Source organism: Lytechinus variegatus, chromosome 2 (genome assembly GCF_018143015.1).
Source record: "Lytechinus variegatus isolate NC3 chromosome 2, Lvar_3.0, whole genome shotgun sequence".
Lineage (NCBI taxonomy): Eukaryota > Metazoa > Echinodermata > Echinoidea > Temnopleuroida > Toxopneustidae > Lytechinus > Lytechinus variegatus.
This window is the reverse complement of record NC_054741.1, coordinates 37,207,437-37,221,009: the sequence shown is the minus strand read 5'-3', so window position 1 is coordinate 37,221,009 and position 13,573 is coordinate 37,207,437. Positions and strand designations below refer to the sequence as shown.

At 36.4% G+C, this 13,573-nt stretch overlaps 1 protein-coding gene across 1 annotated transcript in view; it reads left to right on the top strand.

Annotated features, from left to right (window-relative positions):
• LOC121408011 (ATM interactor-like) overlaps nt 1-9,897 on the top strand; it is a 21,973-nt gene extending 12,076 nt beyond the window's left edge. Inside the window, exons 3-5 of the mRNA XM_041599310.1 lie at nt 575-718; nt 1,942-2,153; nt 6,909-9,897. Of these exons, the coding sequence (XP_041455244.1) occupies nt 575-718; nt 1,942-2,153; nt 6,909-8,922 (2,370 nt within the window). The 3' untranslated portion in view covers nt 8,923-9,897. The remainder of the gene's footprint in view (nt 1-574; nt 719-1,941; nt 2,154-6,908) is intronic.
• Nucleotides 9,898-13,573: the final 3,676 nt, after the last annotated feature.

Below are 13,573 nucleotides of genomic sequence, written 5' to 3'. Positions count from 1 at the left end.
TTTACTGTGCATAACCAGTCATACATCTTCCTTCTCTCAAAGTAAATTATATTTATAGGTGCGTGGATATTGACCTGACTTGAGAGAGAAGGTCCTCTGTATTTAGAGCTCATCCTCTTAAATTTTAATGGGTGGTAGACCTGCATATATTTCCAGTGATCAATTGTCTATTCATGAAGACCATTCCAGAAGCTCATGCTACATTTATGCATATGAAGGAGATAAATTCAGATCTTCAATTGCAGAAAAGGGTGCATGAGAGGGGTCTTCCCACTCTGTCAAGGATTGTGTTTGTCTACCCTGTATAAACATTATTTCCTGCCTAGCCTGATATCATAAACTTTGCTTTTGGTTTGAACACATGCCCCTGAGGTGCATAGTTTACTTCTACATGGTTAAAATGAATACAGTTTTTTCTACAGTATATATATTTTAGTCTACATGTACATTAAAATCGGACTAGTTATCAGAATATCTTTTAATGTAGACAAACATACACACTGGGACTTATGGACCCTCCCCGCCTGAGATGTTCACACACTCAACGTCTTGCATGAATTTTTCTTTTTGCCAGGATGAGGAGGAAAAGATGAGGTTTGATCGATCCGTTCAGAAGAAAATGACCAAGGTCATCAAGCACTTCTACTGTCCAGTCAACACCTGTAATAGAAGCAAAGAATGGAATAAGCCATTTTCTAGACTTAGTCTGCTTAAACAGGTAATGAATTTGAGGTGATGGTCAGGGAGAGGGGGGTAATACTTGCTCAGGTGCCCGTTGCAGAAAGAGTTGCAATCGATCGCAACTCTAAAAATCATACGCAACTTGATTTTCAACCAATCAACAGCGCGCATTTAAACGCAACTCTTTCTGCAACAGGCCCCTGGCCTTGCCAACCCCCACCCCCTACTATTTTTAAGACCTTTTTTTCAGAATAATTTTGCAGGAAGAGTTCTTCCAAAAAGTGATAAGCTTTGACCTTTTGTCCACAATTGATTGGATGGTTGAATATGTTAAATGGGTACTCATGAAAACAATAGTTTCTAAATAAATTCAACAAGCAAAACACTTAAAATTTTATCAAAATCTCATAAATATTAATGAAGTTATTAAATTTTCAAGTTCTGTAATATGGTATAATTTGTGAAAAAAAAATGTAAATGCTTGCCATCATGAATATGCAATAGATTGGTCGATGATGTTGTGTCCTAATGTTCTTTTGTCTTGTTTTTTAATATAAAATCATTGAAAGTTTTCGTGCATTGACTGGTCATGCAAAAACATGTATCCCTTAGTAAAAAAGAAAAATAATAAGCTTCAGCAGTGATTATCTTACACAGTAAATGTTTTGTTTACATTTGTGGAGGACAAAATTTGAACTAAACACATTTTCATATGATAAAGTACAGAAAAATAAGTGGGGATATGAAATTGCATTGCATTGCTCATTGAGGACCTACATGTACATAGAACTGTTTCACCAATCATCTGTACTTTGTTATTCTTTGTAAAATTTTGATGACATTTTCAGTGTTTAGTTTGATTTTTTTTGGTCTGATTTTCCTTTCAGGTAGTAGTAAAAAAAAAATCTCCAAACAAAATTGAAAATAACTTTGCAAGTGTAGGGAAATCCTTTTGATAAATTATTGTCAGAGAACAGGTTCTAGTTGATATGGACTACGAGTATTTGGCAATTGGTTTACATCGTGTATTTTAAGGGCCTTGATTAAATTGTAAGTTTGACATTCGTAGTCATATTAGAATAATATTCATCAGTTTTCGTTTCTTGTAAATAGTCTACAAAGAATGCATTTCTTGGTGGGGGGTCACATTTTCATACACCAATCATGAATCTGTAAGCAATTGATCATATCATTGATTGAGAAGAGTGATTGTCTAGAGTATGGTTTTTAGGAGAAATATATATATTTTTGTCTTTCTAGCACTATTACATCGTCCATGCTGAAAAGAAGTATCCTTGCCCGAAGTGTGATAAAAGATTCAGCACACAGAGTCACCTTGCCAGTCATGAGAGAGACTGTGGTAAGGACTTCTTCTGCACCTGCGGAGATAAGCACAAATCTTCCACATCGCTCTACATGCACGCCAAGAGAAAACAACACGAACTTCCTGACGAGTATCGCTATAATAAAAGGTAGGTCTTGTTTGATTACCGGGGTCCCGGGGGCCATTCATAAAGCTGTTCGTAAGTTAGGAGCGACTTTAAGAACGACTGGTGAACCTTTCTTATGCGCTTATCCACTGTCAAAGAATAAACCATTTTCCCCCCGCATTTCCACAAGAAAGGATCACCAGTCATTCTTAAAGTTGCTCTTAACTTACGTACAGCTTTATGATATACCCACATGGTTTCATTGAACTTTTGATAATTGCTATATTGGGTAAATTTGCACTTAGCAAATGGTGGGCCTGTTCCAAAAGTCAAAGTAACTTAGTTTTCCAACCAATGTAATGCATACACTGTAGTGTAAGTGACTTATACTTATCTTAGTTGTGTTTAAACCTAAGTCTTTCTGCAACAGGCCCCAGAGGGCAAGATTTTAGCAGCTTATAATGCTGGCTTGTAATTTGCCATTGATCATCATTCTAAGTGTATGCTGGTAGAAAAATATGTTGTAGTCATTCCAACTTAAACTGATTCAAGGGCTCTGTAACATAACTGCTTGCAATCAATTGCTGAATAATAATGCCCAATCAAGATAGTTGTTGCATGCTCATACTTTTAAAAATACTAACAAGCCAGAAACCAATCAGATTTGTACTCTCATACATGCAATCCATCACAAACCTTTATGATCTTGGACCCTGACCGATTACGGTAAACAATCAGTTTAGAGGCAGTTTGTTGGTGGGATCGTGACAAAGAGAATAAAAGTTATAGTGTATTTGATTACCAGGGGGCCATTTTATAAAGCTGTTTGTAAGTTAAGAGTGACTTTAAAAACGACTGGTGATACTTTCTTATGCACTAAACCATCTCCAATTTAACATACCATTTACCTCAAGAAAGGATCACCAGTCGTTCTTAAAGTCACCTTAACTTACAAACAGCTTTATGAAACACCCTCCAGGTCCCATCACTATTACAACTTCTGGTATTTTATTAAATTTGTTTTTATCCAATCAAGTGGCAGAGTTTAAGTAGATTATAACAGTAGCCTGTAACCTGCCATTGACAGGGTCATGGTGAACCAATGTTGGATGTCAATTATGAAAATAATACCTTAGCTTGAGGATGTTTCATGAAGATATTCTTAAAATTATGAATTAATTAAAATGATGACTGAAGTATAAAGAAGTGCCAAAATGTGAGCCCTATTAAAGTTTTTTGTGATTTGTTATTTTGCCATTATAGTAATGTCCATGGAATCCTTGATTTTGATTGGCTGTTGAGCTCTGTTACAATGTTAGTTACTATAATGGTAACGATACCATAACCATAAGTTTAAAATGTGCCCTTGCACTTATTATCTTTTGAAGCGAAACTAGCCGTAAGTCGTACAAAAATCTGAAAGTTGAGGACGGGAAACCATCCCCTTTTTATATCAAAAAGGAAAAAAAACTCCCAAAGACACTTCTATTTTCACAGACTATCTTACTACTGACTAACACCACTGATCTTCATGTATGCGAACTGGATGGGTGGTTGCACTCAGAGTGGCTATCCAGAAATGAAGTCAACAATTCGGAGCATCAGCCATCTTGGGTACATCAAAAAGTAATTAGCTGTGTACATACAAAGTGATCATTCATTTAGAGTGCTCATTAATTATTAAAATTTTTCTAAGTTCTTCAACTGGATTTTGCTGTACAATTTGTTTCTTGGATCGGTGGGCTGAATAACCTGTGCACATATGCCAAATATAGTAATCAATGTTAACTGCAATATGTAGTAAATTTTGCTGGTGGGGTCAAAATTTAGCCCCAGAAAATTATTTTTTATTTTTTGTATTTTAGCTTCTGCAAATAAGTGCTGCTGATCCACTTCTGAACATGCTTAAACTACCAGACCAAACTCGCATGATGATGATGAATATGTGTAGTATACATGATGATGAATATGTGTAGTATACATGTAGGTAATATAAACCCCTCAAAAAAAGTTTTGCAACTCAGTTTTGGGGATGATATCTGTTTGGTTAATGAAGTATAAAAGATGAAACTGGTTTCATTGGAAAGCTGAATTATTCCTCTTTACAATGACATGCCATTTGCTGTGATTATGTAATCATGGAATATGCAGTCACCATGAACATTGAGAAAAGTCAGAAGTGAAATGTTGCAAAGTGCATTGATTTCTAACAAGAGTCTCCATTTCTATAGAATTTCCACCATGCAGGCCGGCCGGTGACAGTGAATGCACTCGGTCCATCCTCGAAACAATTGGAAATTCGCTATTGGAAACGACGCATTTTGCAACATTTCAATTCTAACATTGCTGCGTATTATCATGTCTGTGTATTTCATGATAACACTAGCATTACAAATGACACATGATTGTAAAGGAGAATAATCATGCTTTCTAAAGATATCACTTTTACACATGATGATGGCACATTAAGAAATTTATTGGCACTCAAACTTGCAGTTTGAGTTGCAGAACTCAAACATGAGATGGCAACGAATTTTGCAACATTTCATTTTTTACATTGCTGCATATTTATCATGTCTGTGTATTTCATGATAACACTAGCATTACAAATGACACATGATTGTAAAGAGGAATAATCATACTTTCCAATGGTACAACTTTTACATATGATGATGGCTCACTAATAAATTTATTAGCACTCAAACTTGAGTTGCAGAACTTTTTTTGAGGGGTTTAGATAATCAGAGAACAGCAGTGAGTTTCATCTGCACTATAATGTTTATGTGCTCTCATGCGAGGGCATATTACTGTAATTGGGTAATTTCAAGTTCGGTGTTGGTGCTGACCAGTGCTTGTGTTTGTGCTGGTGCTTATGATGATGAAAGAAGTGCAATTAAAATTGCCTATCCTAGCTTGTACACCTATATGTGATGTGGCCTTGCAAAAACGATACAAATCACATTTAATTGATAGCTCAACACCAATTGAGATCTTGTCTCAAGAGCACCTTCATTACAAGTTTGGTGCTGTGCTGATGTAAAATTTTGGCCCAAAATCTACACCAGAAGGTCAACACTGAACTGGAAATCAACCATTGTATTTTGCATGATATTGGTGTTAAGTTAAGAAGTTTTTAGCTGTACATACTCAAGATGATGTTGAAGTTGTAAGTCTCAATTGTGAAAGACATCATCGTGAAGTCATTGAGAAACATTAATGCACCTGAGAATTAGTGTTTGCCCTATTTGTTGAAATCCCCAAATTTTATGTAATCCTGCCAAGAGTTTATGCACTGCTCATAAAAAGATTGTATATGACAGATAACACACAAATAGTCAGCATGATTACCATACATTTAGCAAAAGTGGATCCTTTTCTTTGATATTCTAAAATACATATATAATAAACAGAATTTGAAATATATTTCTCATCATTTCCACTCTTGGGATATCGCATGAATGATTATAAATGAATAGGGATAGAGATAAGAATGAATATTTCATATTGATTTCATGATGGGCCTATCTTGGCTATTGCATTGCTTTTTGTCATGCAGCTCATTGTGAATTAACATGACAAACTACACACAACAAGTGTGTAATTTACATTTATATCATGTTTTGAACATATTAGCCTTCTTGCCAATATTTATGTTTTTGGAAAAATGTACCCTTTGTTAACTATTTCTTAGATTTTGCAATGTAATATTACATAAATAATAGATCATGTATGTGGATGCCATAAGAATCTCACTGAAGTGTGATTTCCTTTTGCTCTGGTCTAGCGAAAATACAAGTACAGAGACTGAGAGTGATAAATACAGCAAATTGCGAGAAAATGATTTTAAAAAGATGGGTAGTAAGTATAACCGAGTTAGAAAGAATGAAAGAGAAATACCAAATAGTGAAATAGATTAAGTTATTAAGAAAAGCAATGAAATTAGAGAAACAAGGTAGAGAGAGAGAGAGCTGAAAATGTAAGAGAAGTACACTGTAGATATTAGATGGACTTGGAAAAGGAGAGAGAGAGTGAGAGGGGGGAATTAGAGCAAAAGTAATGAGAAAGGATTTGTGAGAGTAAAGCAGGGAAGTAAATTATTTTCTCTAGGCTTGCGAAAGAGAGATAGAAAGAAGGGAACAGAATGGAAGAATGTACTGCGCATTTATTATTATTGTTAGGATGATGGTGGTCATAATGATGATAATGTTTATCGCTATAAATTAGTATCAGCATCATTGTCTCCATTAGTTGTATTGTATCTAGAATGAGACATGCAACCCACAATGTTACAGAAATGCAGGTAATGAAATAAACATTAGTCAAAAAACTGTTTTTGTTTTTACTGACCTAAGAGGAAAATGAGAAACAGGAATCCTAACCAGAATGCATGTAATAAACAACATGAAAAGGACGTTGAAATCCTGTTCTAATGACAAGAAAAGGCACGACTGTGTGTACACATGACTCAACATAAAGCTACACATGTACACAGTGTGTGTGTGTGCACTGTCTGCTATTGCTAGCTTCGCTTAATTCTGGATTCCAAGATGGCTGACATCAGCTTCAATCTCTGAGGCATGATCACCTGTCCAGTTCGTATAGAGATTTAGTGACTAACACCACCGATCTATGGTGAGTGATATTGTTGACCATTACTGTCAGTTTGAAGAATTATGTGTGGAAATTAAAATTCTTAATGTGCAGGCATGTCATCTTTAATGTTTTCAGAGTTCTAGAAATTGTTCAAAAGAGATAATTAGAAAAATGATATACTTCCTTCCTGTTTTCATTTTGCAGAAGGAAGCCTGCTCCTGAACCACCTAGGGAGACCTATATCTTGGTTGTCCCAGTCCCATGTGGAAATCCAAGCGATTTCCAGAAGACAATCTGTGAACCTAAGACCCTCCTTCCTCATCCTTCTGCAAGAACTCTATTATCGCTGTCTGGAAATTCACAACTCATCAACAGGACCTCTGCAACAGGCTTTGCTATCCCTGCAACAGTCACTACCCCCACACAAGTTGGAACTGCGACTGTAGGTGTTGGCCACACTACCCCGAGAAAATCTTCTACATCAGCAACTGCATCTACCCAAACTGATGATTCTGGGGTCAGTCCATTGCCACCCAAGCTGTCCATGAATAGTTCCTACGCTCAGACATCCCATAGCTGCTTTCCTAATTTCATACCCATGTTGAATGGCCCAAGAAGACATAAAAAGACTCTGGCTGTACAGACACTTGGTAATTGGTCACAGGGTCAAATATCAAACAAAATGGCTTCTACAGAAACCCAAACATTGGATGGACAGGGTACAACAGAACAGGGTCCGTTATCTCTTGGTCCACAGTTTGCCATACCCTCTCGTTTGCCGCCACAGAGGAAATCAATTTCTAGTCAAATGTTTCCTCAGTTTTCAAGTCCTGCTTCATTGACTGCGCCTCAAGATGCTTCCTCTTGTGCACTGATGACATCAAGTCTAAACTCTGAGATTGTTAATACTCAGGGAACTGCCCTTGAAAATTCTCAGCTTGACACAAACAGTACTCAAGCTCCATTGAATGTTGAGGCAATCAGTAACAATGCAACCGCTGATCTCACAACTACTTCAGTGGACCCAGGAAATAAAGTGATTTCTCCTAATGAAGTACTTACTCAAACAGACATTACTTTCCAGAACTTCTTGGAGTTCAACTCATCGGAAACACAAACTCTGTCCAGTGTAAATGATGCCATGACAGAAACGATTGAACCCTCATCTTCTCAAATAGCAGGAGCAAAAACAGAAAATCCATCAGGACCGAATGTGGCAACCAGTGCTACCAGTATGTCTCCTGCACCCTCAGGTCTAAGTGTTGAAAAGAATTCTACTGCTGTGTCTCCTGCAGGTTTGAGCTCAGGCATACAGGTGAATGCAACAGGCGTGAGACCCATGCCTTTGGGTCTGGATGAACAGACTGGACCCTCTGGCTTATCTTCTGAATCAACAGGCACTGGAGCTCAGACCAGTGCGAGTAGCATGACTCCTGTCCCCATGATACTTGGTTCGAGTATGTCTCAAACATCATTAAATTTACATAGTCCGGTCAGAAGCATGGGTTTATCCCCTGCTCTTCAGGGTCTTGGAGATCAGGCCAGTGCTACAAGCATGTCCCCTACACCTGGTATAGCTTTGTCTGGTTTGGAGCTTCTGTTCCTGGCTAGTACAGAGCACAGAGCAAACTCTTCCCTTGAGATGCCTAGATTGGATGAGCCACTGTGCTGCCAACAGACTCAAACTGTCTTTGATACTGACACTGGCCACCAGGAAACACAGACTGCGTGGGACTGGAGCCTTGATGAATTCTCATTCCTTGACCAGTATACCCAGACAGCCATGAGTTCAAGCGCTGGTACTAGTAGCAACAGCAGTACGACCACCATGCCCGAGACAGATCAGTTTTGCCAAACAGGGATTGACCTTTACTCACAGTTTGCCTTCTCCAACACTGAGACACAGACAGTATCAGTCTTTGACTTGGAGATGTTTGGTAACTCTATCTCCGTCCAGACTGAAGCAGGATCAGGATCTAAGCTGCTTGAAGGAGATGGCCTGAATGAGATCACCAAAGAGGTTCAGGTGTCAACCTTGGAGTCTCAACAGGAAAGGGTCAGTGCAGATGTCCAGACTGAAGACCTGGACTTTGATAGGCTTCGGAGTAGACAGATGGGCAGTGGTCAGCTGGCTAGCAGTCATACACAAACATCTCTTTGGGAGGATATTGAATCAATAATCAGGTCGGATAGCTTTACCCAAACTCAGTTCCCTTAAAAAACAAAGATTTGTTATTTGACTGCTACTGCTGACCTTCTTCATCCTGGGTAATCTGCAGTTCAGGGAAGTGTTTCATGAAGTGATATCTGCAATAAGCTACTGAAATCCTGGTACCTGATTTGCTAACTGCAAATTGGTCAGTAGCAAAATATTGTTTCATCAAACACTTTCTTGGTTTATGTCAAATTGCACTTTCAAAGAACTTTAGTTAACTTGTAGAAATGAAATGGAAAAAGGAGATAAAAATACAATCAAAAGCACAACTCAATTTTTTTGCAATAGTTAGTGATACATGTACAGCTTTTTAAAAAGAAAAACAACTATATGGATAACTGGTAAGATAACAGTATTGTAAGTATTCATTATTTGAATGAGAAAGCTGTGACATATTTAACTGATTTTTTTTTCTGTACTGATGTCCATCAATCACCATTTACATGAGTGGTTTTTAAGGGGCTGTTTACCTTTGGTTCATGTCAGTTAACCTTTTATCCTGAATCCTATAACATGGATGGCATATATTAGGGCTATTTATTTACATTCCTCTGACCTCTTTAGATAGTTCCCAAACCTCTAATAATGTGCATTTTTTTTACTTGATAATTCAGAACTTTCTATCAAAGGAAAGTTTGTGAACGTCCAATTCATAAATAACTATTTCAAACCTCCTTTCACTCATAATGAAATGATTGGGACTTTTCTATCACAGGGAAATAGGAAAATATGACAAAATAATTGCCTTTCTTATGAAAACTGAGTTTATAATGGGTCTGTAAATATGAAATGAAATATAAACAGTACTTTATAAATATGTTATTCCAATTAGATGCTGAATTATTTGTGCATTTAGTACTGCAAATCATATTCCAGGTTATTGACTTATTTCATATTTTATCTTTTAGGAGAGAAAAAAAGGTGTCCAGAGAATTTCATTATGCTAGTAGATAATATGCCAGTCATGTAAATGTTATTTTTGATTGAAAAGATGGATAAAAATGCATCTAGTATTTTCAACTCTTTGTAGCTATTTGCAAAATATTGTATTAGAGGAAAAAGCTTTACATGCAAATCAATTTTTTTTTCAGATTATACAGATCAATAGAATGTGATTATTACCTTGTTGATTATACTTATTTCTAAATGATGAGATTATAATATGGTTGTTTACTCATTATAGTTGATATTGTATGAGGAATATACTATTTTATGAATATATAATTTATGATTGCATTTATTTTCCTAATGTTATGATTTTATGGTTTGCAGCCTTATTTTTACATACAGTAGTCACATGTCTATTTTGATTAGATTACAAAATTGTGAAGAAAAAAATCAGGTGTAGAAATTCCAGTTTTAGAAAATATTTTGCGAAATTCGTCAGCGTGAAGAAAATGAATGTGTACTATTCCAGGACATAGGTTGATAGGTCAATTATAGATGAACCAGAACACATATTTACTAGAGTTACATTCTTTTAGTCAAATTAAACAAATTCTAAGCAATTCTTTAGACAAATATATGCCAATATGTTTGATTTAGCTCTTCTAAAACTAATTTCTTCCAAGTAAAGCAGATTTTGGAATTGAGGTCGGTAGATGTTTGACTTGGGTAGAGAATGAGATGTACCTGTACTAAAGACTAATAGAGCATTAAGTAAACTGCTTAACTTACCATATCGTCGCACGCACCACGTACTGTCCTCTCTGCTCACTTCGAAGCTAAAGCTAGTTTGGCAGAAAACGCATTTAAAGAAAAGCTTTTTGAAAACCAGCAATAAGTGCACCTACAAGGAGAGCAAATTGTTTACTGGTGTCTTTGTTCGATAGTTCAGGTTCCAAAGTTTCATCCCGTATCTTTATATTTTCTTTAAGTGAATTATTTACGCTACCGTGGGCATCGTAACAGAGTGGACAGTTCGTGGTGAAATCGCGAGGCGCGATAGCGCACTGTATCTATTCCACGATGCCCACTGTGGGGTAAATAATTAACTTCATGAAAATATAAAGACACGGAATGAAACTTTGGAAACTGAACTTTTGAACGAAGACACCGGTAAACAATTTGCTCTCCTCGTAGGTGCTTTTATTGCTGGTTTTAAAAAAGCTTTTCTTTAAATGCGTTTTCTGCAAAATTGACTTTCGCATTGAAGTGCGCAGAGAGGACGGTTCGTGGTGCGTACAACAATATGTGTACTTCAAAAACATGACAACTTTAAAGAAGATTGAATCATTTAACTAAAGAAATGTACATGGATACTAGGTTGTTTTATTCTTAACATTCCTGCCTGACATAACATTAACTGGATCAACAATGTTTGTCTTGACTACCGGGTAAGTCTCTACATAGACGTTTGTTTAGAGATTTCTCATAAAATATCCCGCACGGGGGGGGGAAGGGTTTGGGGGGTTGGCCAGTCAAATATATTGCTGTACACATGCGAGACCTAAAAACACGTTTAAAGGGGTGTTTTTTTCAGCTTTGGACGCGGTCAACGCATAAACTACTTAAGGGTATTAAAATCATTGATTTTCAAAACAAGGGGTGGTTTTGAAAGACTGGTCAGTGGTCAATCGTTTGGTCAAACGTATTTAGGGTATTTTTTTTTAAAAGAAATTCCAGTAGTTGCAGTAAACACTAATTTCATGAGAAAGTCTGTAAAACAAGGCTTAATTGTCAGTATATCATCGAGGATCTAGATCTGGTACAGTTACATTAACTGAACTTTGTGAAATCTTGAAATCTACGCTGAAAAATTTCACACCGAAGATCCCCAACACAGATAAGCGCACGTGGGACAATGTATAATTATTGCTTAGAGCATCGGGCCCGACGCTCTACCCGAATCCTGTGCTTATCTGCTGATTTCTCAGCAATTACACAATTTCTTCCAGAATCCTTTGGCACATGCGTTTTATTTATACAAACAGACACTTTGGTGGTCATTTCATTGGATTCTGTACGAACTCATTTTGATATCGTTACCAAAACTAGCATTCACCTTTAAGACTAGCCGAACGTGTTTAGGGTATTGTTTAGGGGCCAAAATGTGTAAATAAAGCCCACAAAAAACTTGTTTAGGGGGTTATTTTGCACACAGAGAAAAGCTTGTTTAGGGGTGTTTGGAAATTTATTACTCACGCATGTATAACAGCAATACATTTGACTGCCCCCACCCCCCCCCTGGAAATGTATCAATATCAGCTAGGCCTACATACATTAACAAGGAAGCAGCTATCGATATGAGTACGTATACACCTTATAAAGTGACATGTTAAGTGCCATTTCTGTGTGGAGATGGTTAGTAAATTTCACTTTTATTTTTTCAGATTCTTGGTATTTGGAATGAATAGATTTGCTTTGTTTTAACCGATGTCAGCAGCAGGCATTGCAAAATGCAAGTAAAAAAAATTGGAATGCCTCTCAGAGAATCAAATTTCAATTTACAGAACCTGAATCAATTTAGTATGATAGTCTAGTCTGCTATGCAGACTCTGAATGGCTCGTGAGATGGGATCTCTGTGCACAAAGCGAGCCCTTTCAACCACAGTAGATCTTGTTTGCTATGCAGACTTGTTGAATCAGCTGTGGTAAACAAACAGCAGATGTGAGTCTACATTTGTAGACTAATCGTAGTCCTATTGTTTGTACAATCATAGCTATGCAAATTTATGTCTCAAGTGTGAAATATAATGATGAGTTTCAGCAAAGTAGAATGGATGCATCTATCTGATTCATGCCCCCCCCCCAACAAATTTTTTAAAACTTCCTTTTTTTAAATAGGAAATTTTTACAAAATTCATCAAAAGTATGCACAAAATCCTTCAATTTCACTTTGCAAAATGCCATTTACACAAAAAGCCGGGTTACTTCATTCAGGCCTCGCTTTCAAGATTTTTTAAAATAGTTTTTGGATGCTGCCTCACCCCTCAGCAAAAAAATTCTGTTTAGGGTCATGATCTGATTTGTTGTTGGGGGAGGGGGGTAATCAAGTAGTACTTAATGTGTCACCTATCAGTATGCCTTGATCTGAGAATTTTTTTCACAAAGAATTATTAAAAGTTACATTTTAAGTGCTTCTTGAGCAATAAGGATCATATGATATTCAATGCTTGGTAAATGACTACACCAGGGTTGGGCTCAATTACTTCAATTTACAATTACAATTATGATTTGAAGAAATTTTCAATTACAATTACTTTTCAATTAAATTACATTTTTTTCAATTACAATTACCAATTACTATTGTCAATTACAAGTTTAATTACTTTCTATGAAAGTCATAAATGAAATGAATTTGTATTCTGTACTTAGCACCACCTTCTTCAATATGATTCTAAGTTACAGAGAAACTATATGTTAAAGAGTACTGATTCTGTTTCACTCTTTAATGCTGAAGCAGTTGAAAAAGTCATACAATTAAATGATAAGTTAAGTAAGTTTATTGTTAAGTAATTGAATGTAATTAAAAGTAATTGACTTTAATTGAAGTCAAATACATTTTTTTATATTACAATTACTTTCCCTTTCAAAATTTCAAATAAAATTACAATTGTAATTTATTACATTGAGCATTTACCTTGTAATTGAGCCTAACCCTGGACTACAAACGAGACCCCATGGTCGCGCATGGTATCCACTCGTGAATGGA